The 26,621-nt window shown below is 34.0% G+C and overlaps 1 protein-coding gene across 3 annotated transcripts in view; it reads left to right on the top strand.

Moving 5' to 3' along the window:
• The window catches only part of DDC (dopa decarboxylase), a 100,996-nt gene that overhangs the window by 10,055 nt on the left and 64,320 nt on the right, over positions 1-26,621 (top strand). For 2 of the 3 annotated variants that reach the window (XM_074283597.1, XM_074283595.1), the window contains 3 exons: positions 19,343-19,574; positions 22,950-23,063; positions 24,388-24,507. In XM_074283597.1, the coding sequence (XP_074139698.1) occupies positions 19,374-19,574; positions 22,950-23,063; positions 24,388-24,507 (435 nt within the window). In that variant the 5' untranslated portion in view covers positions 19,343-19,373. Of the gene's footprint in view, positions 1-8,515; positions 8,598-19,342; positions 19,575-22,949; positions 23,064-24,387; positions 24,508-26,621 lie in introns of those variants that run through there. The other variant, XM_074283596.1, reaches the window with a different exon arrangement.

The following is a 26,621-nucleotide window of genomic DNA, read 5'->3' as shown; positions in this document are numbered from 1 at the left end:
CATTAATCTATTACTTTTTCTTAGTCACTACCAGATTGTTTTGAATGATTATTGCTTTGTAATACGTCTGAAATCTGATGCTATGTCACTTTCCTTCACATTTTTCCCCAATGATTCCCTTGACATTCTTGACCTTTTATTCTCTTTGGTGAGTTTTTCTTTTTCTGTCATTATAAAATAATTTGTGTTAGTTTGGTATGATATTGAATTAATAAATTAATTCAGGTAGAATTTTGATTTTTATTATATTGGCTCAATCTACCCATGAATAATAACTATTTCTTTAATTGTATTGGTCTGTTTTTGTGTGAAAAGTATTTTGTTATTGTGTTCATATAGTTCCTGGATTTATCTTGGCTTCCAAGTATGTTATATTGTCTGAAGTTATTTTAAATGGAATTTTCTTTGTCTCTCTTTTTTTGAAATATTGATTATTTATGTAGATTTGTTTTGGAATTACAACTTTGCTGAAGTTGTTGATAGTTTATTTATTATTATTATTATTATTATTATTATTATTATTATTATTATTGCTGAGGCAATTGGGGTTAAGTGACTTGCCCAGCTAGAAAGTGTTGTGTCTCAGATCATATTTGAACTCAGGTACTCAATATATCTTTTCCTTCTCTTATTGCTTTAGCTAGCATTTCTAGTAAAATATTGAATTAAAGGTGTCTTAATGAACATCATTGCTTCACTCCTGATTTTATGAGGAAGACTTCTAGCTTTATAAAACCCATTTTGGTGGGGATTTGTAATCCCCTTTACAAATAATGCTTGCTGATGGTTTTAGATAGATGCTACTTTTCATTTTAAGGGAAGAATGATTGATTCTTATGCTTTCTAGTAGTTTTAATAAGAATGAGTATTATGTTTTGTTAAAAGCTTTTTCTGCATTTGTTGAGATAATTTTGATACAGTTAATTATGTTAATAGTTTTACTAATATTGAACCAGCTTTCAGGTCAGGATAAATCAAACCTGGTCATAGGTCATATCTTTGTTATATATTGCTGTAATCTTCTTGCTACTATTTTATCTTTTTTTTTAATAATTTATTTATTTTTTTTATTTTTTGTGGCTGGGGTTTAAGTGACTTGCCCAAGGTCACACAGCTAGGAAGTGTTAAGTGTCTGAGACCAGATTTGAACTCCGGTCCTCCTAAATTCAGGGCTGGTTCTATCCACTGTGCCACTTAGCTGCCCCTATTTTTCTAAAATTTTGAATCAATATTAACCTTTTTAAACTTTTCTCCTCCCACACAGGATCCCCTCCCACAAAACCAGCTCTTACTTTCATTTATTCGTTGAATGGTTTTCTTTCTTTCTTTCAATTTTATTGATCTCTCTTTTGATTTTCAGTTTGATGTTTAATTGGAAATTAATTTGATGTTTAATTGGAAATTTTTAATTTGTTTTTTCCAGTTTTTAAAAAAATTTCACACTCAATTTATTGATCTATTCTTTCTCTATTTTATTAATATAAGCGCTTAGAGAGAAATAAATTTTCCCTTCTTTGGCTGCATCTTACAAATTTTGGTATGTTGTCTCATTGTTGTCATTTTAGTAATGAAATTATTAACTGTTTCTTTAATTTGTTTTTAACTCATTCATTCTTTAGGATTAGATGGCTTAGTTTCCAATTAGTTTTAATATGTTTCTATTATCCTTTATTGACTATAATTTTTATTGCATCATAATCTGAAAAGATCTGCTTTTAATATTTCTGCTTTTCCACATTTGTTTGTGAAGTTTTTATGTCCTAATATAGGGTAAATTTTTGTGACATGTACAACTGAGATAGGGAGAAGTATTCTACTTGAAATAATAAGTAGAGATAACTGTCTCTCTTTTGCTTACATTTCTGCTTTTAATGTTTTTTTTTCTTGTCTTATTGCTATTAGTAGCATTTTTAGACCTATGACAAATAACCCTGGGGAAAGGGAACATACTTTCTTTAGTACTGTGTTTGTTTATCTTGAAAGATTCTAGTGTTTTACTATTGCAAATAATGCTAGTTTTGGTTTTAGATACACACTTTTCTATCATATGAAACAATAGCCCTTCAATCCAGTTAGCCATTCTAATCTTTACTTAAATATGAATATATTCAGCTGCATTCCTAAAGAATGATCTTTTTGTGTCCAATTGAAACTTTTTAGTGAGAAATTTGCTGCCATTCAAAAAAACTCATTCCATTTTGGCACAATTATATTTCTCTTTCACACCCTGACCTTCTTTCTTCTCTAAACCATTTTCTTCAACTAGAATCTCTTTATAATCTTGATAGACCTCTCTTTGTTATGTTTCAGTATGTCACAATGCTTCCTACAATGTGGCACTAAGAACTGAACACAATGCTTTGAATATAGTTTGACCAGGACAAAGTACATATCTGTCATCTTGGACACTCTTCCTCTTCCTAAACCAGTTCTGAATTTGAGCCAGATTTTTTTTTTTTGTCTGCTGTTATTCTTCTGACTCATGTAAACTTGTATTTCACCAAAGCCATTTTAAACCTTTCTTCTCCCCCATAGGAACTATTGTTATACCTTGTTTCCTCTGACCTGTACTTGAGCCTAAGTGTAGCATTATGTGTTTATCCCTATTGCATTTTATCTTATTAGATTTGGCCCATTATCCCAGCTTTTTGAGATCTTTTCAGATATTGACTCAGTATTATTCAACATATGAGTTATTCCTCTCAGCTTTGTGTCCTTCACATCTAACTTAATTCAAGGCATTTATTAAAATGGTGAATGACACAAGACTAAAAATTTATCCCTGGGTCCTTTCAATTGAGCTCTTTCTCAAGGTTAACTTTTTTGGGGGGTTATTTATTTTTAATACACATTGTTTTATAAATTATGTTGGGAGACAAAAATAAGAGCAAAAGGAAAAGACCACAGGAGAGATTAAAAAAACAAACAAACCAGAAAAGGGAAGTGAACCTAACATGTGTTGATTTACATTCAATCTCCTTAGTTTTTTTTCTGGATGCAAATGATATTTTCTGTCCAAAGTCTATTCAGATTGCCTGGATCACTGAACTACTTTGAAAAATCAAGCCTTTTATAGTTGATCATTACACATTCTTGCTGTTATTATGTACAATGTATTCCTGGTTCTGCTTCTTGAGGAAAATACTCTTTTAGAGGTTTGTTATAGTAATTTCCTAGTAAATGCATAACTGGAGGTGGAGGATGTATGCAAACTAATTTTTAAGTTGAACTTAAGTTATTAACATATTTTCCATAACTTTTAAAAGTCTAGGCAATTAACAAAATGATAAATCCAGCATTAGTTGTAATGTTTGTTGATTTCTGGAATGTAAATATTTACACTGAAAATTTAATTTTTGGCTTTCCTAAATTGGTTTGAGCTGACTCCAGCTGAATCCTGGTTTGGCTAAAAATCAGATTCAAGTCTACATGTGATACATAACCCAACAATTCTCCAAGTTTTTTCTCTAAGAACTCCTTTGAATTGTTCAAAATTATTGAGGACTTTGCCTCAATGAGTTTAATTTACATGTACTATATAATAATTGATGTTGACTATGTACTATTGATATACTGTTATACTATTGATGGCTACTATATTAGAAATTAAAATTATTGTCCAACAGTATTATAATATCTATTTAAATATATAATATAAAATATATCTTTGATTATGTGGATCCCTTGGAAAGGCCTTGGAGAGGCTCAGGAGTTTCCACATCACCAAACTGTGATGTGGAGAACTTTGAGAACAACTGTTCTAACCCATTTCTATCTATCATTGCTACAAGAGGAACACGAGAGACTTCATATTGTTCTAAAATCTAGCTAATCTATATCTACAATATTATTCTGACCTATCAGCTTAGCAACCTTATCAGAAAAGGATATGAGGTTAGTCTGGCATGATTTGTTCTTGATGAAACCAAAATATCTCTTAGGGATCATTATCTCTTTTTCTAAATGCTCAAAAGTCTTATCCTTTTAATTATCCAGAATTATCCAGGCATCAAAGTGAACATAATGGGGCTTTATGCTGAAGATAGCACCTTTTTTTCAAAAACTGAGAGAATACCTGCTCAACTGCAAACCTGTGGTCTCTCCAGTTTACAGTTTTTCAGTACTGTTGGACTGATAACTAGAACTTACTCAGAGCAGCCAGATGCTCTTTTATCATTGCTTCATACTTTTGTTGTTGTTCAGTCATTTTTAAGTGATATCAGGCTCTTTGTGATCCCATTTGGGGTTTTCTTGGCAAGATACTGGATTGGTTTGCCAATTTCTTCTCCAAGATGAGGAGGAAAAAAAAAAAAAGGATTAAGTGACCTGACCAGGTTCACACAGCTAGTAAATATCTAAGGCTGGATTTAAACTCAGGAAGATAAGTCTTCCTCACTTTTGGTCTGGTTACTCTATTCACTGTGCCTCTTAATTGTCCATCATATTATACTTTAACATCCTTGTTAATTATTTTTGTTTTATCCTTACCAGAGTGAACATTTCCTTAATAAAGGAATTAGAACTGAGACTAGAATTGTATCAGTGAATTATTGGTAGGCATATCTCCTGAAAAGAAAATCTCTTTATCACTGCTAGACAACATCTTCTGTACAACATTTAGTTATACAATTACCAACACTAATAAGTGGTTAATATTGACTCATACAGATTTACCCTGGCTGTCAATATGAATCAGAAGCAGAACCTTAAATCTGAACTTTCATTGGAAGGAAAAAAAAACAAACAGAAGCAAACTTTTAAAAAAATTTAGCTTTCTCTCCAATCTCAGAAGCATTTTCTCAGATCTTTTCCCTCAACAATAGCTTTAAAAACTGATTTTGTCAAGATCAGGACTGCTTCCCAGATCAAGAATTCTGAACTTCAGGGCTCCTTATGCTAGCTACTTCTATGGGATTATGTTATTCTTCATCTTTTAAATATTTGTTCTTTCTCATATTTTCTTTCTTTTTTAAAACACATGCTAGCCAATAAGTTCTCTGGCATTCAGAACCCTACTCAGTCTACTGCTATCCTAACTTTTTTGGTCCTAACTCAAGGTGCTAGTGTAAATTCTATGTTTAGCCAAAGTATATCTTTATATATACAAAGTATATCAAAGTTTATTTTCCCCTGCTTCTCACCTCTAGTCCTTACATAGCTCATAGCATAGAATTTTGCATCTTTCTAATGTGCTCATGATACAGTATTGGGTGGTATTTGTCTGTGCTTATGATATCTACCTTTTCTAAATCATCAGTTCTATGAGAGCAAAGATTTCACCATCTCACTTTGATATTTCCTACTTGGTAGAGTAGTGCTCTATATGAGGGACTATGGTGATAGAATGGAAAGAAAAACAGACTCTTGGACTCAGAGGAGCTGGATTCAAATCCTACTTCTGACATTTACAAACTACCCTTGCAACTATGTCAAAATTATTTAACTTCTTTGGGACTGAGTTTCCGTACCTGTAAAATGAATCCCTTCCAGTTCTAGATCTATGATTTTATTAGTGTTCTTTCTCCCAAACTATTTGTAGTTATTCTTTGTGTAATTCTTACATACTTTTGGTGCTATTGGTTAGAATGTAGGTTCTTTGGGAGGGATTCGGGATTATTTCTTTTCTTTGTGTTTGGTTTGGCAGGGATCTATCACATAATTGGTGTTTTATAAATGCCTATTATTAATAAATAATATTTCTTTACCTTTGGCTAACAACTCATTTTAAATATATTCTTTCTATCAAATTTCCCAAGTCTTAATTAAGACATCATGATAAAATAAATAAAGGTTTTTCCCCTCAGCATTTCCCTATTAAAGGCAATTGGGGGGGTGGGTCCTGCTCCTGAGTTTAAATTCAGTCTCAGACATTTACTGGATGTGTGACTCTGGGCAGGTCATTTAACCCTGTTTGCCTCAGTTTTCTTAACTGTTAAAATGAGCTGAAGAAGAAAATGGCAAATTGCTCTAGTATCTCTCCCAAGAAAACTTCAAATGAAGTGACGAAGAGTCAAACATGATTTAAAAATAACTGAACACTCCTTATTATTAACTTTTCCTGTCTTGAATTTTTCTTTGCTCAGCATATCTCCATTCACGCCTCAAACATTTTAAAGTGAATACTAAAATGCTAGTTACTCTGCTAACCTCTGGGATTACAAAACTTAAAAATACTTTGTGCCTGCCCTCAAAGAGGTTACTTTATAGTGAGAAGTATATAGCATGTATGTAAATAAGGGTAATTCAAAGATAAGGAATGATGGGTTCAAAGAAAGGACTCAGACCGGGAAAACTGGTGGAGAGAAAGAAGACTTTCACTTGGGGAGTTCAGGAAAGCATCATGGAGGAGGAGTCATCAAACTTGAGCATGAGAGAAAGGGATCTGAAAAGTAGGAATGAGAAGCAAGCTCATTCTGGGCTTAGGTCACAGCCTTCACCATGTTCTGAGGTAGGAAATGGAATATAGAGTTTGGGGGACAGCTATTCATAGCTCCGTTGGGCCAGAGCTACTACTTACCTAGATAGCAATAATAGTGCTTTAATGTATCCAAAATATATTATCGCTTTTGATCCTCATAATAACTTTGTGAGAAAATGTTATTATTATCCCCATTTAACAAATAAGAACACTGAGACTGAGAGGTTAAGTGTGTCTGAGACAAAATTCTAATTCAAGTCTTTCTGACTCCAAGTTTAGCATTTTAGGAAAGTTATGTTCTTTATGTTCTTTATCTCTTTCTAAACTCAAAAACAAAAACAAAACAAAACAAACAAACAAACAAACAAAAAAAAAAAACCCTCCCATTTCCTCCTGGATTTCAGACCTCCTACTCCAACCCCAGCCACCACCCACTTTATCTTCTTGAAGAAATCTCTAGCCCCTGAAAGCTCTCTTCCCTCAGGCTTTGACACATCCTCTCTGTTGGTTATCCAGAAGTAAACTTCTTAGCTCAATTGCAGCCATTTGACATTAACACAGTCACTTCCTGTAGGTTTGGTCCCAAACTAATACCTGACATTCCCATCTCTCTCTGAAGGGAGATCTCTTATTCCCTTCCCTTACTCCCCTGATGGACCTCTTTGGTTCCAATCTCATTGTCACTACTAAGCCAACAGACAAACCTTGGAGCCAATGAACATTGGGTCACCTGTTTCTGTCCTTAGTCTTAGTTGCAAATACCTTCCTCCTTTAAGATTCCAGAGTTCTGGCAAATGCTTCAGTAGAGTCCAGGCTGACAATCAGAGCAGTTTGTTAAATATCCAGTAAATAATAGTCTCTCACAGAAAGGGACCCATATGTGCAAAAATGTTTGTGGCAGCCCTTTTTGTAGTAGCAAGAAATTGGAAACTGAATAGATGCCCATCAATTGGAGAATAGTTGACAAGTTACAATATATGAATGTTATGGAATATCATTATTCTACAAGGATGATTTCAGAGAAGCCTGGAAAGACTGACATGAACTGATGCTAAGTGAAATGAGCAGAACCAGGAGATCATTATATATAGCAACAAGAAGACTATAAGATGACCAATTCTGATGAATGTGGTTCTCTTTAACAATGAGATGATTCAAACTAGTTCCAATTGTTCAATGATGAAGAAAGCCATATATACCCAGAAAGAGGCCTGTGGAAACTGAATGTGGACCACAACATAACATTTCCACACTTGTTTGCTTGCATTTTGTTTTCCTCCTCAGGTTTTTCTTTTTTCTTTCTAGATTCAATTTTTCTTGTGCAGCAAGATAACTGTATAAATATGTATATATATATGTATATATATATATATTGGATTTAACATATATTTTAACATATTTAACATATATTGGACTACCTGCCATCTGGGAGGGGATGGGGGGAAGGAGGACAAAATTTGGAACAGAAAGTTTTGCAAGGGTCAATGTTGAAAAATTACCCGTGCATAAATTTTGTAAATAAAAAGCTTTAATAAAAAAGAATAAAAAAATAAAAATAAAAAACCTTTCCTGAAAAAAAATAATAATCCCTCACTTGCTGTTCTCCTATTAAAGGCAGGGCATAGCATCCCAATTTAAAATAAGGTTAAAAAATATATTTGGAGTGAGCCTAAGGAAGTTAATAACACACCAACAGTTGCCCTTAGGTCTAAAAAGGCTGAAAATAATATTTTAGCTTCATATATGCGCTAGTTATAAAATTCTAAGACGTCATTGACAAAGAAAATTTTATCATCTCTCTCTCTCTCTCTCTCACACACACACACACACACACACACACACACACACACACCCTTTTCCCTCATTCTGTACATTAGAATGATATCCAAAGGTTCCCCATCAGCAAACATGTCATCTGGTTTTATTTTCGGTGTGCTTCAGGTTGGTTTTTTTACATGCTCTGGAAGACTTGGTGGAAGGGAGGTTTAAAGACTGAGGAAAAGCAGGGAGGGTTAAAGAGCTGCTGCTTAATAAACCAGGAGCAAGTAATTCTGATTGGCTTTGAGGAGGTGGATACTTTGTCTACATAAACTGGCAACTGCATCCTCTGTGTTTCTTAACTGTCATCCAAGAGCAAAGAGAGAGGGGTCAGAGGAAAGGAGAATTTGCCTGTCTGACTGTAAGTACCATTCTTTATCCATTAGTTTGGGTGGATAAAATCAAGAGATGCTTGCTTGGGTTAAAGCCATAGTTTGATTCTTAGATAGCAAGCTTTGCTAATTGATTCTTAACTATTAAATCTATTGTTCATTATGTCTTACGGGACACAGAAAGGAAAACATAGTGAATGAATCCTTTGAATTTTAATACTTTCTAAATTCCAATTTGAGTCATTAGCCTCTGTATATTATAGAAATTATCCAAGTAATTTTAAGAAGGCATACTCTTTTTCTTAAAAATTCAGTATCTCTAAGGTCTTATTCCTAAAAATGGAAATTTGACAACTACATTGCTTAATAAAAATTTTTCAATTGTATTTTTTAAAAAATAAGAACTTACAGTCTTCCAGAATAAACCAAATACGTGAAAATATTTTGCCCTTCAAAGATTAGCAGGTAAATATTACATAGGCTAAAAGGTAAGAAAATAAAGCAATAATTTTTTTTTTTGGTAGAGAAGGAGTGATCACCATATCACAGTAATCAGAGATATTGGCCTTCCAATATCTTCTGTGAAATTCAAGTCAGTTAGTCTTGGTAATCCCCTTAATCAGATTTCTTTTAGCCTCACTGAAAAAGCATGGGATGCTAACATCTCCCACATATCTTGCTGCTCAGAAAGTTTTAATTTATCTCAAAAATAGAAACTTCAAGGAGAATGGACACATGTTCTTCTTTGCTGCTTTGGATGCCTCCCATGAAGAATATAGAAATATCTGCTTTTCTCCATCAATTTTAGACTCTATTCCCCATTGAGGGAGCATGCAGTGATTGTGGGAAGTTGCTTCATATAGTTTGGGCTCACTCATATTCAGCTTTGTTGGGCTTCCTTTTAAGGGGATGGGGATTCCTGTTGTCTATGGTTCCATTTGTACTTTTTACAAGCAAAGTCTTTGATCTAGACCTTATCATCTTAGTAACTGCATTATCTATTTTTTCCATCTGGGTCAATAGTCATTGCTTCTATTTGTATTTAGCTAAAAAAAAGGTTAAAAAAAGTAGTAAAAACAAAATAAAAGCCTATCAAACTCTATAAAATAACAGGGGTGTGTTGCTGCTGCCATTGAGTCCTTTCTATTCCTTATACGACATTTAAATAATTAGTCTGATTAGACTCCTTGACATCCTTTACATTCAATGAGGGCAGAATTGGGAAAATAAGATGTTATTAGATATTTCCTAATCAAAAGCTTGAGGTTTTCCTCAGATAGTTCATACTTATATAGAATTTTAAATACTTTTGTAAAATACTTTTACCTAAATTTAAAAGATGTTGGATTTGAAGCCAATGAATCTAGGTTCAAGTCCTGCCTTTGTCACTACTAATGTTTCCTTAAGTGAGTCGAATAACTTTGCTCGACCTCAGTTTCTGTAAAAAATGAGGTTAAATGTTGTGGCTTTGAAGATCCCTTTTAATCTAGCTGATGATCCTGATTCTTTGAGTGAAAAATATTTTCTTTTTAAACAAATAGAAGAAAGCCAGAATTTCTTATGGGTTAAATCAGAATATCAGACAGAAGCATGTTACTCTCTTTTCCTCAGTTAATATAAGTTTACCACCAAAATTTAAATTACAAATAGAATAGGTATTGATATACATATTAGTTCTTTACATTGTCCCTATATGGTCATACAACTTTCTCTCAGAGATTTTAAGTAAGGAGGAATCCACCACCTAAGGCAGCCCATTTAACTTTTGAAAACTTTCACTGTTAGGAAGCTCTTCTTTATTCCCAGCTAGAATCTGCTTCTCTGAAATCTGTACCAATTGCTTAAAATTTTTCCTAGTGAGAACAAGTAGAAAATGTCCCTCTTTCACATGATAATCTTTTCAATACTTTCCATGTATATTCTCCCCTATACCCAAATTCATTTTCAGTTATTGTTCAAGAAATCTGCAGAAATAAATGAAGTTATGTACCATAGACATATATAACGTGCATAGGCAAGAAAAACAAAAATAATAAGAAAAATATCAGTTATATGGAAAGCAACAAGAAAATTCAAGAGCATCATTTGGAAAGCTATAATCATTTTTTTCCTGCCCTGCTTCAGGTAGGATTTAGAGCTGGAAGAAATTCAGATATCTCCTTTAACCTCCTAATTTTATAGTTGAGGAAACTGAGGCACACAGAGAAGTTGACTTACTCAGTATTTTGCAGGTAGTAATGAAATGTATCCACAATTCCAATTCATATCTTCTGATTTCAAACCCAATGCTCTCCTCATTACATCATGTTGCCTTTTACTTTGAGGCTCCCCATAGTTGACACTGTTGTATGTACAGAATTAGGGGGACAGGGCAGAGTCCCTGGTTAAATGAGAGCAGGCCAGAGAAAGGATCAGGAGAGCCAGAAGTAAAATTTTTTCTGACTTTCTCTTCTACGGAGTAGTGCACAGTGCTAGCTGACCCTAGTGGCCAAATGTCAGTAGCTAATATTTACTTTTAAGTAGGGTTTGAACTGACATTTCACACTGATCTTGACTTGTGTAGATAAGGAAAAATTCTACAAGCTAGATGGAATGAGGGTTCAAGTCAGAAGTAAACAGGAGGAGATGCTCCTGTTTACCTCAGACTCCCTCATCAAGACTGGGACAAATCTTGGGGTAAGGCTATTAGATTTATCCAGAACCTATCCTAAAGCTTTAAATAAGCACTCAATAAACATTATTGATTGATTTATTGGTTATATGATACACACACACATATATAATATATATGGTATAGCATATTGAGATGTTCTGACATTCAATTCAGACCTGGACAAATCACTTAACCTATCTGTCTCAGTTTCCTTATTTGTAAAATGGGGATAATGATAGCACCTACCTCACTTTGATGTTATGAAGATCAAATTAGATAGTAGAAAGAAAGCTTTTTGCAAGTCTTAAGCTGCCATTTAAAAGCCAGCTAATACTTTCTTCTATATATCTAAGTATATGTTGCATGAGAGTAAAGAATAAAAATTGTGATTTGACATTCTTCTCTTGCACTTCTGAGAAGCCATGGATGGTCATCTTTATCAGAGCCTGTCCTTCCCAGCGCTAGCAGTGAATTCAGGTAACTGTGTTGGCCTATATTAATTGTATTTATTGGAGAATACCATATGGTAATCAAGTTAAACATTTGCATACAAATCTTGCAGAGAGCCTGATAAGAGTTCCTTATTTCTGAAATGTGAAAATTTAAAATATAGGTTACCTAGCAACCTTCTGGTTACCAGGCAGGTGGGCAAGGCTGGTCAATGGCAGTGATAGAAGTATCCTCTAGAATAATGAAAAGTTCATGATCAGTTTAGGAGTCAATATTTATTATTTAGTACATTCATGGAAAAAAATGAGACATGTAGCAAAATCTATAAATTAAATTAACAGCAGGTGCTGTGGATTAGTAAAAGATAAAGACACTATGACATATCCTTTTTATTGCTGGACCAGACCTATGATTTAATTACTATGAGGAACTCCAGATGAGAAAAGTTCCTCTTATCAATGAAAATTAACACCTGCTTGAAATCTATGGTATAAGTGAGTTGCCTGGGGCCCTGAAAGGTTCTGTGACCTCTTGAGGATCATCTAATCAATATGTGTTAGCTATATATCTTCAACATATGTCTTCTTGGCTTTGAAGCATCTTTCCATGTACTACCCCATGCTGTCCCTCTGATATATTCAGAAAGCTTCAAGTCCTCAAAGGGAGAAGACAAATAAAATTCACTCTAACTAATCTTGAATTTATACAAAGAGTCGGGGGTGGACTACACTAAACTTCACAAGTATTTTAATTCAAAAGTTTTTGGAAAAGGGGAAACCAAAGGGAAATTGTTCTTGAAACAAAAGAAACATTATAAAACAAAAGTGAAATCCTTTAGCTATAGAATGATAGCATTCAAAGAAATCTTAAATATTATCTAGTCTCCATTTTCCAGGTAAATGATGTTTGGAGAAGTTTAAATGACTTGGTTAAGGTCATAGAATGAGTTAGTAGCAGAGCCAAGAGGAGGACCCTAGGTCTTCTAACCTCCCCCAGTCCCCAGTCTAGGACTTCTTCATGGATATAGTATCAGTGATGAATGTAAAGTGATAATAGAATTTGCTGATATATGATTAAACATTCCTTGATTGGTACCCTTTATTTAAAAAAAATTATCATCAATATATTTACTGAGAAGGTTAAGGGAGAAACAGGCAGTTGAAGAGAATTCCCCACCCCAAGCTAAGCTAGCTAATTCTAACTCTTGTTATTTGCTGGAAAGATTGCTCCCCCATCCTTCATCCCTGGAGTGTGCATTGCCAAACTTTCTCCTCCTTCAAAATCCTCTCCCCTCTACTCTCCCCAGCCCAGTCCATCTCGGCCTAATGAAGAAGACGTTGCTATTCAACTTTTAAAAATAGAATATTTGAGCTGGACTTTTATGGTCTTGGAGTGAGGAACACTGTGCTCACACCCTTCTCCCACACCTGGGTACTCCACAGCCCCCAATTCCCTCCCACCCCCAATGCAGCTGCCTGAGAAGCAACTCCATCCAAGCTCCCCATAGCCTGGTTCTAAGCAGATTGATGAGTTTAGCCTTGGCTGAGGCCTCCTCATGGCTTCCAGCCATGTCTCAACTGCTTCTCCACATCCTGGGCAGCCCCAGAACTCAAACTCTCCCTGTTTCCTCTTCTACCCCACCTCAATAATCTGATCTTTCTCCTCCAGCCTCATATTTTTCTGTGCCCCTAACTCCTAAATTTGTATCTTCATCTTAGAATCCAGGTCTATGGCCTCTTTGGTCTTAAGTATTGAAATAAATGTTCCTTAATGTTAAAAAAAATTATCATCAAAAGCAAACTTAGATATATTCTCTATTTATTTTGCTTTTATTTTCTTATTATTTTATGTCACCTTGATTTCCAAATCTATCCCTCCCCCTCCTTTACTCAGCAAGGAATCCTTTGTAACAAGGAATAAAAGAGAAGAGAAAGACCAACATCCAAATTCTGGTAATATATGCAATATTTCACACCCATAGTCTCCCACCTATGTAAAAAAAAAAAAAAAAAAAAAAAAAAAAAAAAAAAAAAAAAGATGCATTATCTCATCTCTTCTCCAAGCCAAAGCTTGTCCATTATAAATACAGGGTTCAATTTGAATATATTATTTCTCATGACCAAAGAGGAAGAAATGCTGAATGAATTCTATAAAAAAAACTTTCTTGGTCAAATCAGAATAATCAGAAAGTCTTTTTAACTCATCTCTGTTTGTTTAATCTTAACTCTCTTCCAACTTTAAATAAATTTGAATATTGTGGAATGTTTAAATGGACTATTCTTAATCATGAAATGTTTCTTTTAGAGGAAAATTGGAATTATAGTAAAAACTTTTAAAGCTGTGAAGGGACCTTAGTTCAATATCCTTATTTTTAAAAATATGTTTCCTTTTTATTTTATTTTTGTAATAACTTTTTATTTTCAAAATACATGCAAAAACAGTTTTCAATATACACCCTTGCAAAATCCAAATTTTTCTCTTTCCCTTTCCCCTTACCCCTCTTCCCTAGTCAGCAAGTAATATAATATAGTGTAAACACAACATTCTTATTTTAAAGAAGAGCAAAGTGAGTCTGAGAAATTAAGTGATTTGTTCAGTTAGTAATTTCCAAAGGTGGAACTCAAGTCTTCTAAACCCAATATTTTATGCATTAAAACATGTCATCTCAGAAATATTTCCTATGTGTTTTCCTCTTAGGAGTTTGAAATAATATCATATATGATTTCTGTAGATTTAAAATTCAAGCACTTTGAATCCTAACTGAAAATTTCCATTTTATACTTTTTAATGATAAGGATGCTCATGTAGACTTTTTCCTGCTGAGAGTAAACAGATTCATGCCTCTCATTTCTCTAATTAACTGTGGACTAGAAGTTCAAATTTCAATGAGAGTCTCTAACAGTCTGATCTGCTGAGTCTTCAATAAGACAAGTGTTCTAGTTAGATATGGTACCATTGAGAGACAGTCTGATAAGGAGGGGGATGAATATTAGATTTGAAGTCAGAAGACTTGACTCTAATTCCCAATTTGAATCCAAATATCAATTCTTATATTCACTAGCCATGGGACTTTGAAAGAGTTACAACTACTCTGTGCCTTAGTTAGGTAGCCTTGTACTTCTTACATGCTCTCCTCAGTATTAATATAAGGAAAGTAACAAGAGTTGTTATTTTTGTGTCATAACATAGTTCAGCAATGATTGTGTTTCATATTTTGTTTCCTAACTTAGGAAGTTGTTGCTGTTAAGGCTACATTGGGTAACACTGTGCTATATTTCTGCATTTCAGATGAAGTTTCCAGTTGAAACATTTTTTCTCTTTCCACTCTGGATTTAAACTTGGAAGGGTCTTATAAAATTCCCCCATTTTATAGATGGGAAAATTGAGGCTCAGAGAAGTTAAGATACTTGCTCAGAATCATACATATAGTAAGGATTTGAGACAGAATTTGAAACCCTGTCTTTCTGGCTCTAAGCCCAGCACTCTAACCACTAAGTCACATTTCATTCTGATTTTCTGAGCAATCAGGCCAGTTAGTTTGTTTAATCCTTACCTCATTCTCCATGGTGATGTTTCAAAATATTTTCCCTTTCCCCAAGGCCCAAAATGTACCTCTAGTCTCTTCCTTCACTAATACATTAAGACTATCTTTTGAGTTTTCTTCACTCCTATTCTAGCATCATCATACATTTTCTTCTCCTTTTCCTTGGTCACATATGAAAAAATATCCCTACTATTTGCTAACATTGATTTTTTCACTTAACCCCTTGACCCAGCAGTGTGTTGGTAAATATTAAATAACTGACTCTGAGGGTAGGGAAGAGAGTTGCATGTATGACATGGCATCATTAACATTTTTGCATCACTTTTTAAAAATCTAGACAATTAACAAAACAATAAATCAAACGCCATTTTGTAATTTGATGATTTTCAGAGAAAAATATTCACATCAAAAATTTGACAATCAGCTCTTATGAGTCAGCTATAGCATATTCCTGATTTGACCCTATCTATATTCATCCTCTCCTACCCCTGACCTTGCTCAATCAACCATGACTAATAGTGATCTACAATTAGGAGTGACATTTCAGAGCAGGAGTCCTTAACTGTTTATGTATGTAGTAGACCCCTTAGGCTATCTAGTGAAACTTATGGTTCTTGTCACAATCATGTTCTTAAGTACATAAAACAAAATACATTGGATTACAAAGGAGGCCAATTATATTGAAATACTTATCAAATTTTTTTTTTTCAAATTCACAGACTTCATGGCTTATGAACCCTTATTTTAGGACTAACTCCATTAGTTTACAAGCATAGTCAATAAATTGTAAATTATAAAATCTGATCAACTAAGACCCCCAAAGATGCAAATATTGGCCAGTGGTCTCTCAGGTCAAAAGCAATGGAGCTGAGATTCATTTCTAAATCCCTGAAGAAAGCTAAGTCTATCATAGTTGATAATCACATAATCTTTCTGTTACTGGGTACAATGTTCTCCTGGTTTTGCTAACTTTACTCAGCATCAGTTTGTGTAAATCTTTCCAGGAAAAGACAGTGATTTAAATGAGGTTGTCCTTAAACTTCCATTTGTAATCTCTCTATCAAATCCATTCAAAAGTCATAATAAGAAGAATTCAAAAGTGCATTCTGTTTTTATATTATTTCACCTGATCCAGTTCAGTTATAGAAACAGGGAGTTGTAAATGCTCAGGACCCAAGTGATGTTATAAGTTATGCTAGGATACTTTCACTCATTTCTCTCTTATCTTTCCTTATCTACTATTTTTCCTGATTCCTAGTGTCCAGATGTCTATAAAGGTCCCACAACATGCATTTTTAGTTATTATATTAACTTTCTACATGTGCAATAGATTATAATATAATATGAGAATGATCATTAGGGCTTATAGAAGAACTGTGTCTTTGCAATAAATTTATGCAGATTTTTGGCAGTTTTCTGTTATGAACTCTTCAAATTCTTAGTATCATTTAGAGCTCAATTCAAATGCTAATTCTCACATGAAGCCTTTTCTCCTGACCCCATCTATGTGTGTCCCCACATTCTCTTACTTTATATTTATTTTTATGTATTTTCATATGTATTTTCTCAAAAATACCTTTGAAGGCAGAGACACTTTAAGTTTAATTTTTGTGTGTCCATAGTCTAACATATTTGGTACATTGTAGGCAGTAACTTTAATGGTTAAGATTTGCAGAATGTGTTACATTTATGCTCTTTTTTTGTTCCTATGAGGTAGACATGTTAAGTATTATTATTCCCACTTTATAGAAGGGGAAACTGAGGCTCCTAGAAGCTAAGTGAGTAGGTTACAGTCATTCAACTAGTAGTTGTCACTGAGTCAGGTGACTCCATTCCAAGAATAGAAGCTTCCACTATGAAATTAGCAGTGTCGAAGAGATGCTTTTGAAATTTTCAAGTAAAAGGGAAAGAGGCACATAGATCTCACTGAAATTTTAGGCCTGATGGTCATAAATAGCTTAAATCAGGGCTTTATAACTTGGAGATCTTCAAAGGGTCCATGGGCAGATTTCAGGGGATATATGAACTTGGATGGTAAAAGTTACATGGGTATTTCAATATAACTAGTTTTCTATTAACTCTTATCTATTTAATTTTATGCATTTAAAACAATATTCAGAGATGGAATCTACAGACTTCAGCAGACATTGCCCAAAGGGTCCATTACACACACACAAAATGGTCAGAGGTTCATTTTAACTAGAAATCCTAGTTAAACATAGCTAGAAGATTGTGCATATAGAACACACTTCAATAACCCACATAGAATTTATTTAAACAGCAATATTATGTTTTCATTTCTAACAGCCCTGATCAAATTATGTAAAGCAATCACTCCTTAAAGAGCTTGGGCAATGTAACCAATAGTACTTATCTTGGTTTACATCTGTTAGCCAATATTTGCCCAGCTTGGGGGCTCAAAGCATTAAACAGCTACATAATGAATACAAGACCTGCTGTATGTTTGCACTTCGAGCCTTATAAAGGTTTAGTGGGATATGAGCTAAAGAAAAGAGGATAATTTGAAAAGAAAAATGCACTCTCTTCTTATACCTTGACTGGTAGTGTTTCTTTTCTGTAGCAAATTGGTAGCGACAGCTGACTTGTTTCAGTAGCATTTTATATTAGTGGAGCATTGTTACTGCTTTCTTCCTCTAGAAATGACTTCTTGTTACCTTTTATTCATTGTGTGTTTGCTTATTTTTCTATATACTATGACCCTCAGTAGAATATAAACTCCTTGAAGTCTGAGAATACTTTATTTTTTTCCTCTATCTCCAGCACCTAGGACAGTGCCTAATATGGAGATGGGGATGGGAGGGAACAGAATAAGCATTTATGAAACCCCTGCCATTTGTCAGGCACTGTCTTAAATATTGCCTCTTAAAATAAAATATTCGTAATTTTGACTTAGAAATGCTACTACTAGGCCTACAATCCCAAATAAATAAAGAGAAATTATCTACAAAATATATACAAAAACTATTCCTATCAATTCTTTTCAAGTTATCCTCAACCTAGAAACTAAGAGGGTATCCTCCCTTTGGAATATAGCTATTTTTTGCTATATATTAATATAACAGATTACTACTGTTCTACAATAAATTATACAATGTATAGTTTCAGAGAAAACTAGAAATACCTCTGAAATAATACAGATCAAGGTAAGCAGAAATTGGAGAATACATTATAAAGGAAATACATTATAAAGGAAAACAACTTTGAAAAATTTTAGAACTTTCCCAGATAAGTGCAATGCGAAACAATATTAAGTAGACAATAAATTAAGAAGTAAATCATTCTTGATAAAGCATAATTGAATTGTTGAAATTAGTCATGTTTGTTTTCATATTGTCACATATCAGTCATAACGAGTGGTCCCAACTGAAATATATTGAAGAAATATTCTTATGCCCATTTAAAAGGAAGAAAGAGCTAAGACACCCTTCCCCCAAATTTAGTAACTTACTCCAATTTGTATAGCAAGTTAATAGAACTTAGCCTAGCTCCAGCAAATCTGCTTGCTTTTTACTTTGACTCTAAAAAGACAAGACAAAAGGGGAGGAGGAGGAGTTAAAATGTACCAACATAAATACTTGGTGTAGATGTGTTAATTTCTTTTTAAATTTCAGAAACCCTACTCCAAATGTCATTCGAATCAGGAGAATTCCAGATCAGGAAACAACACATATGTATAGCATGATTATTTTTGTGTGAGATGGATATTATCTTCAATTTAGTCTTGCTCTTTATGGTGAGAAATGTGTTCTAAGCTCAGAGTCCTACATGACCCTATTAGGACTGACTATTTAGCTCAGTTTGTCTTTATGATCAACTTGTTCTGAGATGTTTCTTTTTTTTCAAAAATGCACTTCTATTTTTAAAATTTGTAAAGAAGGCCAGCATGAAGAATGATGGTCTTGGGCTCAGATTCTGGAATTCTGGCTCAGGCACTTCTGAGTTGTGTGTACCTCTTTGACCTCCAGATTCTTTATCTGCAAAATTAGTCTAATGATATTTGTAGTGTTCATTTTATAGAATTATAAAGAAAGTGCTTTGTTAGATTCCAAAGGGCTGTATAAACTTACTACACACTAAAGTATATATATATTTGTCTTTTTGCTTAGGATTGACACTAATATTGGAACTACATTCATCATGAACACTGCTGAATTTCGAAAGAGAGGGAAAGAAATGGTGGATTATGTAGCAGACTACATGGAGGGGATTCATAAGCGTCAGGTTTATCCAGATGTGGAGCCAGGCTATCTGAGACCACTGATACCTGACTCTGCCCCCCAAGAACCAGAAACATTTGAAGACATCATTAAGGATGTTGAGAAGATAATTATGCCAGGGGTAATGATCTCAATATTTTTTTAAAAAACCAGCAAAATAAAGTTCTGAAGCATGTCAGCATTGTGGATTTTTTTCTCCAATTCAATTAGTTCCTAATTCAATTTTAGAAATTTAACTAGGTACTAGATGAGAGACAATTTTGACCTGATGGTTAAATGGAAAATAAACTAGTCTATCTGGATTCAAGTCCTATCTTACACACATCTTGTCTATGTGACCTTGAGTAAATCCCTTAATGGCTCAGCTTAAAGGCAACTTTTCAAGATTAATTTGTAGAACAGTTGTCTCACTACATTGATAGAGAGAATTTCCTGACCAGGCATTCCCTAAGCCAATATATTACAGATCTGTTCCCATCACCAGAAAAAAAATGTTCATTTGTGCATTGATATTACCTTCATTTAGCTGAATTACCCTAGTGGAGATCTTAAGGATGCTTGAGACTTGGGTACAAGGAATACTGAATGTCTCACACTATATATACATACATGCATATGTACATACACATATATGATGAGTGGTAATAAGGACCTATGTACAAAGAAGGGACGAGGGCAGGTAAAAAATATGTTGGGAAGGTTAAATCTCTTTGTACATATTTTCTGCTATATTAGAATATTCTTCCTTCATTTCTGAGAATTAAAAATTCCTTTGAAGCTCAGGTCAGGTGATACCTTCTATAAGAGATCTTTCTGAATCTCTAAAGATTTTTGTGATTTCCCCTACACACACACACACACACACACACACACACACACACACACACTCACACCCTAAATTATTTTATGTATTTTGTATTAATACATTGCTTTTTTCCTAAAGTCAGAGGTTTTTGTTCTTATCTATAGCTGTTAGCATAGTTAAGTATATATTCTTTGCTTAGCAAATGTTTACAAAATAGAATTGAATCAGCAATTCCTCTACAATTTATAATCTTAGAGAGTTGCCTGGGGACAGTGAAAGGTAATATGACTTGCTTATGGAAAGAAAGCCAATGTTTATCAAAGACTCTAATCAAGTTTTCTTAACTCCAAAATTAGTCCATTGTTCAATACATCATGCAACACTGAGTAGTTATATATATTTATATGTTGTACATTTGCCAATTTTATTTAATGGATGAAAAAATAGAGGGAAAAAGGGAAAATGATTGTCAGTAAAATATATGACCTTGGTAATACTCTTAAATCTCTGGGTTTAGCTTCTTCATTTGTAAAATGAGGGCTTGAAAAATAATAAGTTAAATCAATAATAATAATAATAATAATAATAATAATAATAATAATAATAATAATAAAAGTTCATTCCAGTTCTATATTCTTGGGAATGACTGATTCTTGAGAAATTTAATTGATTAAAGATAATAAGAGCTGTTTTCATCTTTGTGGTTAAGAGGAATAAGTATTAAAGGAACCAATCTTATATCTGATACCACTTGGGATTGAAAAGTGAGGGATTCACTTCTCATAACTATATTTCTTCAGGATAGATGATTTTAAAAAATTAGTCATTGATGAATTATAGAAGTTGTTTGTTCATAGAAGAGATGCAAGAAGAAAAGGAGGGGGAAATCTGCAAGAGAGGAACATGAAATCTGGGAAGTAATAGACATCATTTTCTGGAGGCAACTTTTAGTAAATCCACTTTTTATCCCAGTATATTAATATTTAAATCTAGAATTGGACATAAAACAATATAAACCTGTCAAATAATTTGAAGAATATAAGTTAATTAACTTAGTTTGTGTCTCTCCATATAGATTAATTTGATGGTTACATAATTCTCTGAAATACTGTGAATTCTTTATAGTAGGCATTTGTATTAGGCATAGATTGGCCTAGATGTCCTTGGTCCCTTCCAACTCTGAAATTTTGTGATTTTTTTTTGTAATGAAAGCTTTAGTGGATTCACAGCCTAGGTCCTAGTCTTATCTGAAATGTAAACTAGCTGCGATTTGAAGCAAGTCACTTTACAGTATGGGGCTCAGTTGCCTTATTTATGGGACAAGGAGATGATTTTATAGGTCCTTTATGGAATGAGTGAAACTTTCATGATTGTGACTTTATCAGTCAAACCACATTAAACAGTTCATTCTATTTATGAGTGTGCTTAAATGTTCTGTAAGACCAACAAGTCATGTGCATATATCACTTTTCAAAGTACTTCTGTCCTCATTGTTAAATTCTGAACTTTATTATAAACATCAATTAAAAAAGTAATTTAACACAAATTGCTTTTCTTACAACAACCCTGTAAGATGTTTAGTAAAATTATTATCTTTTCCATTTTACAGATGACAAAAATATAACCTCAGAAAAACTAGGCAACTTGCGTAGTATTTTGTATCCAATACTTATCAGGATCAAACCAATTCTTCATGTTATGATTGAAGAAATTAAATTTGAAAGATTTAATTAATGAATATCACTGACATAACACTAAACTATTATTGAATTTGGGTAATGCATCATCACATTTTTTTTCCAGTGGAAAGATTTCTACTAGAACTCAAACATTCAAATTCTCAAACCAGTGCTTTTTTCACTATAGCAGAGAGTAAATCATATCACTCTGCTTTGGGCTGGGGGTGGGGGAAGAACTCTTTCAGATTCTTTATTTTACAAATAGATTTCCATTTGACATTTTTGCCTTTGGATGAGCATATTGAGTGTTTTCTCCAAGAGCTTATGTACATAGACTAAGCTTCTTAGCAACAAAACCTATTTAGGGGAAAGTGTATGGTTAAATGTCAGGTAAGAAAGGAGAATGAGTAAGACAAAGCCTTTTCCTTTGTTATATAATTGGATATAAAGCCTTGTCTTATTTGGTCAGTTGAAAACAGACTCTGAACTTTTAGCAAATCCAATATTTTTTGTATATTTGGTTTCTTTGTTAATACCACTATGCTTAAGTTACTGTAGATGATGCACTGAAAGCCAGTACAACTTCCAGATTTTCATTTATTTGCTCTGTCCAGGTGCTGATTCTCTTTCTTATCAAGGATGCAAGTGTCAGGTCATTTCCTCCTTTAATTGATCCTCCAGTTAGCTGCCAAAGTGATTTTCTGAAGTGCATTTGTGATCATGTCACCCTCCTATTCAATAAATTTTAGTGGCCCTCTATTACTCCCTCTATGCCCAGCATTCTATCCACTGTGCTTCCTAATGTTGCATATATTATCTCGTTTTATCTTCACAAAAACTCTTTTGGAAAATGCTCCTTATTATCCCAATACATGAGGCAACTGAGACTAAGTGAAGGGATTTGTCCAGAGTTACACAACTAAGCTGGCCTAAATAAATAGAAAATCTTGTTTTAAGTTGCTCTTGCTTGGACTGATTACAATTTAAATGGCTTTTTATTCCTCCCCTGCAGGTAACTCACTGGCATAGTCCCTACTTCTTTGCTTATTTCCCCACGGCCAGTTCATACCCAGCAATGCTGGCCGACATGCTATCAGGGGCCATAGGCTGCATTGGCTTTTCCTGGGTAAGTACATTCTTGAGTAATGTGTCTATGCTATGTTGGCTGTGCCTCTCAGTCCAAGAGAGAGAATGCCAGCTGCTTTCCTCCAACAGTTCATTTTTAAAATGATAAATTCTATTTTTGCTTTACTTAAGTAGACCTTTGAATTTCACCATATCACTATGCTCAGACTTTGTCTCATGGGATTGTAAAATCATATGGAACAGGGATACACGGACCCCTCTTTTGTGGATAGATAGAAGAGAGCCTATTAACTTGGATGAGGAAAGCATTATTCTTTCTCTCAATATAGTTGGTTTCCTTTAAGGAATTACATATTTTACTTTATTTTAAAACATTATATAAATTTCACCAGATTTCCAAAGGAGTAACATGATACAAAAAGGGTTAAGGATCCCTATCTTAGAACCAAGTCTCTTTTCTGCTTCTGTAAACCTCCTTCAATGAGGTTCATGGGCTTGGCCAGCTAAGAGCAAAAGGGATTCTATAGTGCTATATGAAGTTGGTTTTTTTCAGAGAACATTTTACTACTATTTTAATGCAAAATATTGCTTGAAAAGTACATTAGATAGGTACAGAAAAAAATTATGCAATCATGAATGCACTAGGAAGACTTTATGAAGAAGTAACATTTCACATGGGTTTTAAAGGGTGGGTGGTGGTTCAACTGGGCCAAGAAAGAAAGTGAGGACATTTTTGGCAAAGGATGAGGAAAAGTATGGAAGAAAGAAAATATAGTTGCATATTTAAGGAAGAGAGTGTAGTTAAATATGGCTGAACATAAAGTAAATGGGGAAAGCAATTTGACATAAAACTGAAGAGAGATGCTAACCCTTGAAAGATCTTGAATGTCATACAAAAGATTCCATTCTTAGCCTCTGGCCTTCAGTAGGAAGAAAGATTTGTGGGAAATAAAAGTTTTTTTAGATGTGGTTCTTTTCCTTAAGCAGAGATTTACAGTTTCATTTGGAAAATCCTTTTGGTAGCTTGGAAACCAAGCAAGTGATTGCTCAAACCAGCTTCTCTTTTATTCCTCTTGCATGTATATATTCTTTCGTTCCCCTTCCTGTGAAGTCTTTGTAGCTAAAGGGTAGAACAGCAGATTATTTTCCAGTTAAATAGTCTCATCTGCAAGCCTAGGATATGGACTGATAATATTAGAAAAAGGGAAAAAGAAAGATAGAAAATGGATTTTTATCTTATCTTTTATTTAAACAACACTTCAATGAGAATAAATAGGGATATAAATTATTGAGCACTGTTCATCACAAATTTACAAATGGCTTACTGGATTTCTGGTTAATGCTTTCCCTCCTTATCATAATAGGTTGCAAGTCCTGCTTGCACAGAGCTAGAGACAGTGATGTTGGATTGGCTGGGGAAGATGATCAATCTGCCAGAAGCATTTTTAGCTGGAAAAGATGGAGAAGGGGGAGGAGTGATTCAGGTATGGTGAAAGTGGGATATTGTAACTGTCTGTATTTCATGATTCTGTTCTAAACCTCTCATTATTGGTGGGAAAAAAAAGGCTTTGGAACATTGTCTCTTTTTTTCTTCTAGAAAATCAATAAAAGTCAATAAGGCATATGACCGTAATCCCTAAGGATGCTGTCATTCATATACAAGGTTTGTGCATCTGGATTACCACAAGGATAGATACCTTTGTGTTGTTTCTCCAGTAGTGAGAAGCATTGTGCTGAAATCATTGGACCCAACTGAATGATCTCTTTTTGCAGTCAATTAATATTAAAATAAGATATAGCAATAAAAACTTTGTGAACAGCTAGGGAACACAGTGGATAGAGTGCCAGGCCTGAAATCAGGAAAATCTGAGTTTAAATCTGGTCTAGACAATAACTAATTGTGTGAACAGGACAAGTCACTCATCTGCAAAATGAGGATAATGATGGCACCTACCTCACAGGATTGTTGTGAGGATCAAATGAGATAATAATTATGAGGAGCCCAGCATAGTGCTTACCAAGATCTTCTTTATAGAGGGACCAAACTTTTTTTAAGCTAACCTCATTTATCATTGGCGATCTTTTTGGCTTCAGTTTCATGAATACCATACCCCTTCACTGGGTATTCTAGTGGAACCTTTTACCCCTTTTTGTGAATTTTATTACTCCATTAGATTGTAAGCAACTTGAGGGTAGGAATTTTCTTTTTCTTATTTGTATCCCCATAGTACTTAGTAAAATTATTTTCACATAGTAATCACAATCAATATTTATTAACCATTAATTGTATCTCAGTTTCCTCATGTAAATTAGGGAGTTAGATAAGAGCAATTTCAGCAATTTCTTTTTAGCTTCAATTCTATCATCCTTTATGATTCTAAGCTTTATTGTTAGGCATGAAGATGGTCCCTGCAAAATATCCTTCCTTTTGACATGGACAAGAAAGAAATCAACTTGTAATTTTGAGAAACGTGATTTTAATTCAGGAAGATACTTTTACCTGGTAATTCAGGAAGGATCACTTGGTCAAATCATCTATCTAGTTAATAGGACATATACGTCCAAGGAATCAGAAAGTCAATTATTCAAACTCTATCCACAAACAAGACATTGACCCTATAGAAACACCAATTTGTCTGAATATCACTAGAGAACTCATGGGTTTTTTAAAATCATTCCTTAAGGTTAGAACTCATAGAGTAAAATTATTTATATCTGAATGAGGGATAGCATATGCCTTGAAAAGAATAATGGATTTAGTGTCTGAGGACTTAGGTACAAATTTCACCTTTCTGGCTTATTACTTGTGTGACCTTGAGCAAAGGACTAACTTTACTGGTTTTGTTCCCTCATCTGTAAAATTAAGGGGTTTAAATAAATGACTTATAAGATTTCTTTCAGTTTAAAATCTATGATCCTATGAATGTTTCACTTCCTTGGCCTAAGAATTCAGTATGAATAGAATAGTAGAGAGAGTGCTATATGAAGCTGTTATTATTAGGTGCTTATTGGGAACGTTGTTGGTTATGTGTCAGTCTGTTGATTTTAAGCCTACACTTAAAAATGGTTTTCACCATGGGCCTGAGGAGCTCTATTTTTGTCCAGGGAAATCAAGCAATTAGCCTATTTGTCAGCAAGAAATCTCACCCTTCTAAGCTGACAGGGCTAATAGTCTGCAATTTGCAAGACTCAAAAGAAGGTCTAAGTTTGGGGACAGATAGTGAGATACTGTGTTCTTGCATCTGATGTGACAGTTTGAGATATTGATTCCCATTAAATTGGCAATAACAGCTAGCACATAGCAGAGTAAAGACATATGAATGGGGGCTGGGGAGAAAACAGACATCCATTCCTGAGTCAAATATCAAACAATAATTGTGGTTTTGGACAAACGAGGTCTGGGAAAATTGGCTCTTAATTGTATTTAAAAGCCTGCATACGGATGTGAAGCCAATTTTCTACTGTGTGTGAGATGACACTTGAAAAACCAGAAGATGAAAGAAAATTTGAGTTCCGAGAATCAGCAGATGTGAGCATCAGATCTCACCAATATTTCCTTATGCCTCTTGAGTCCTGCTCACCATGGCAACCCTTGTTT

This window comes from Sminthopsis crassicaudata, chromosome 1 (assembly GCF_048593235.1).
Source record: "Sminthopsis crassicaudata isolate SCR6 chromosome 1, ASM4859323v1, whole genome shotgun sequence".
Taxonomy (NCBI): domain Eukaryota; kingdom Metazoa; phylum Chordata; class Mammalia; order Dasyuromorphia; family Dasyuridae; genus Sminthopsis; species Sminthopsis crassicaudata.
The sequence above is the reverse complement of the archived record's forward strand: the minus strand, read 5'-3'. Positions and strand labels throughout refer to the sequence as shown.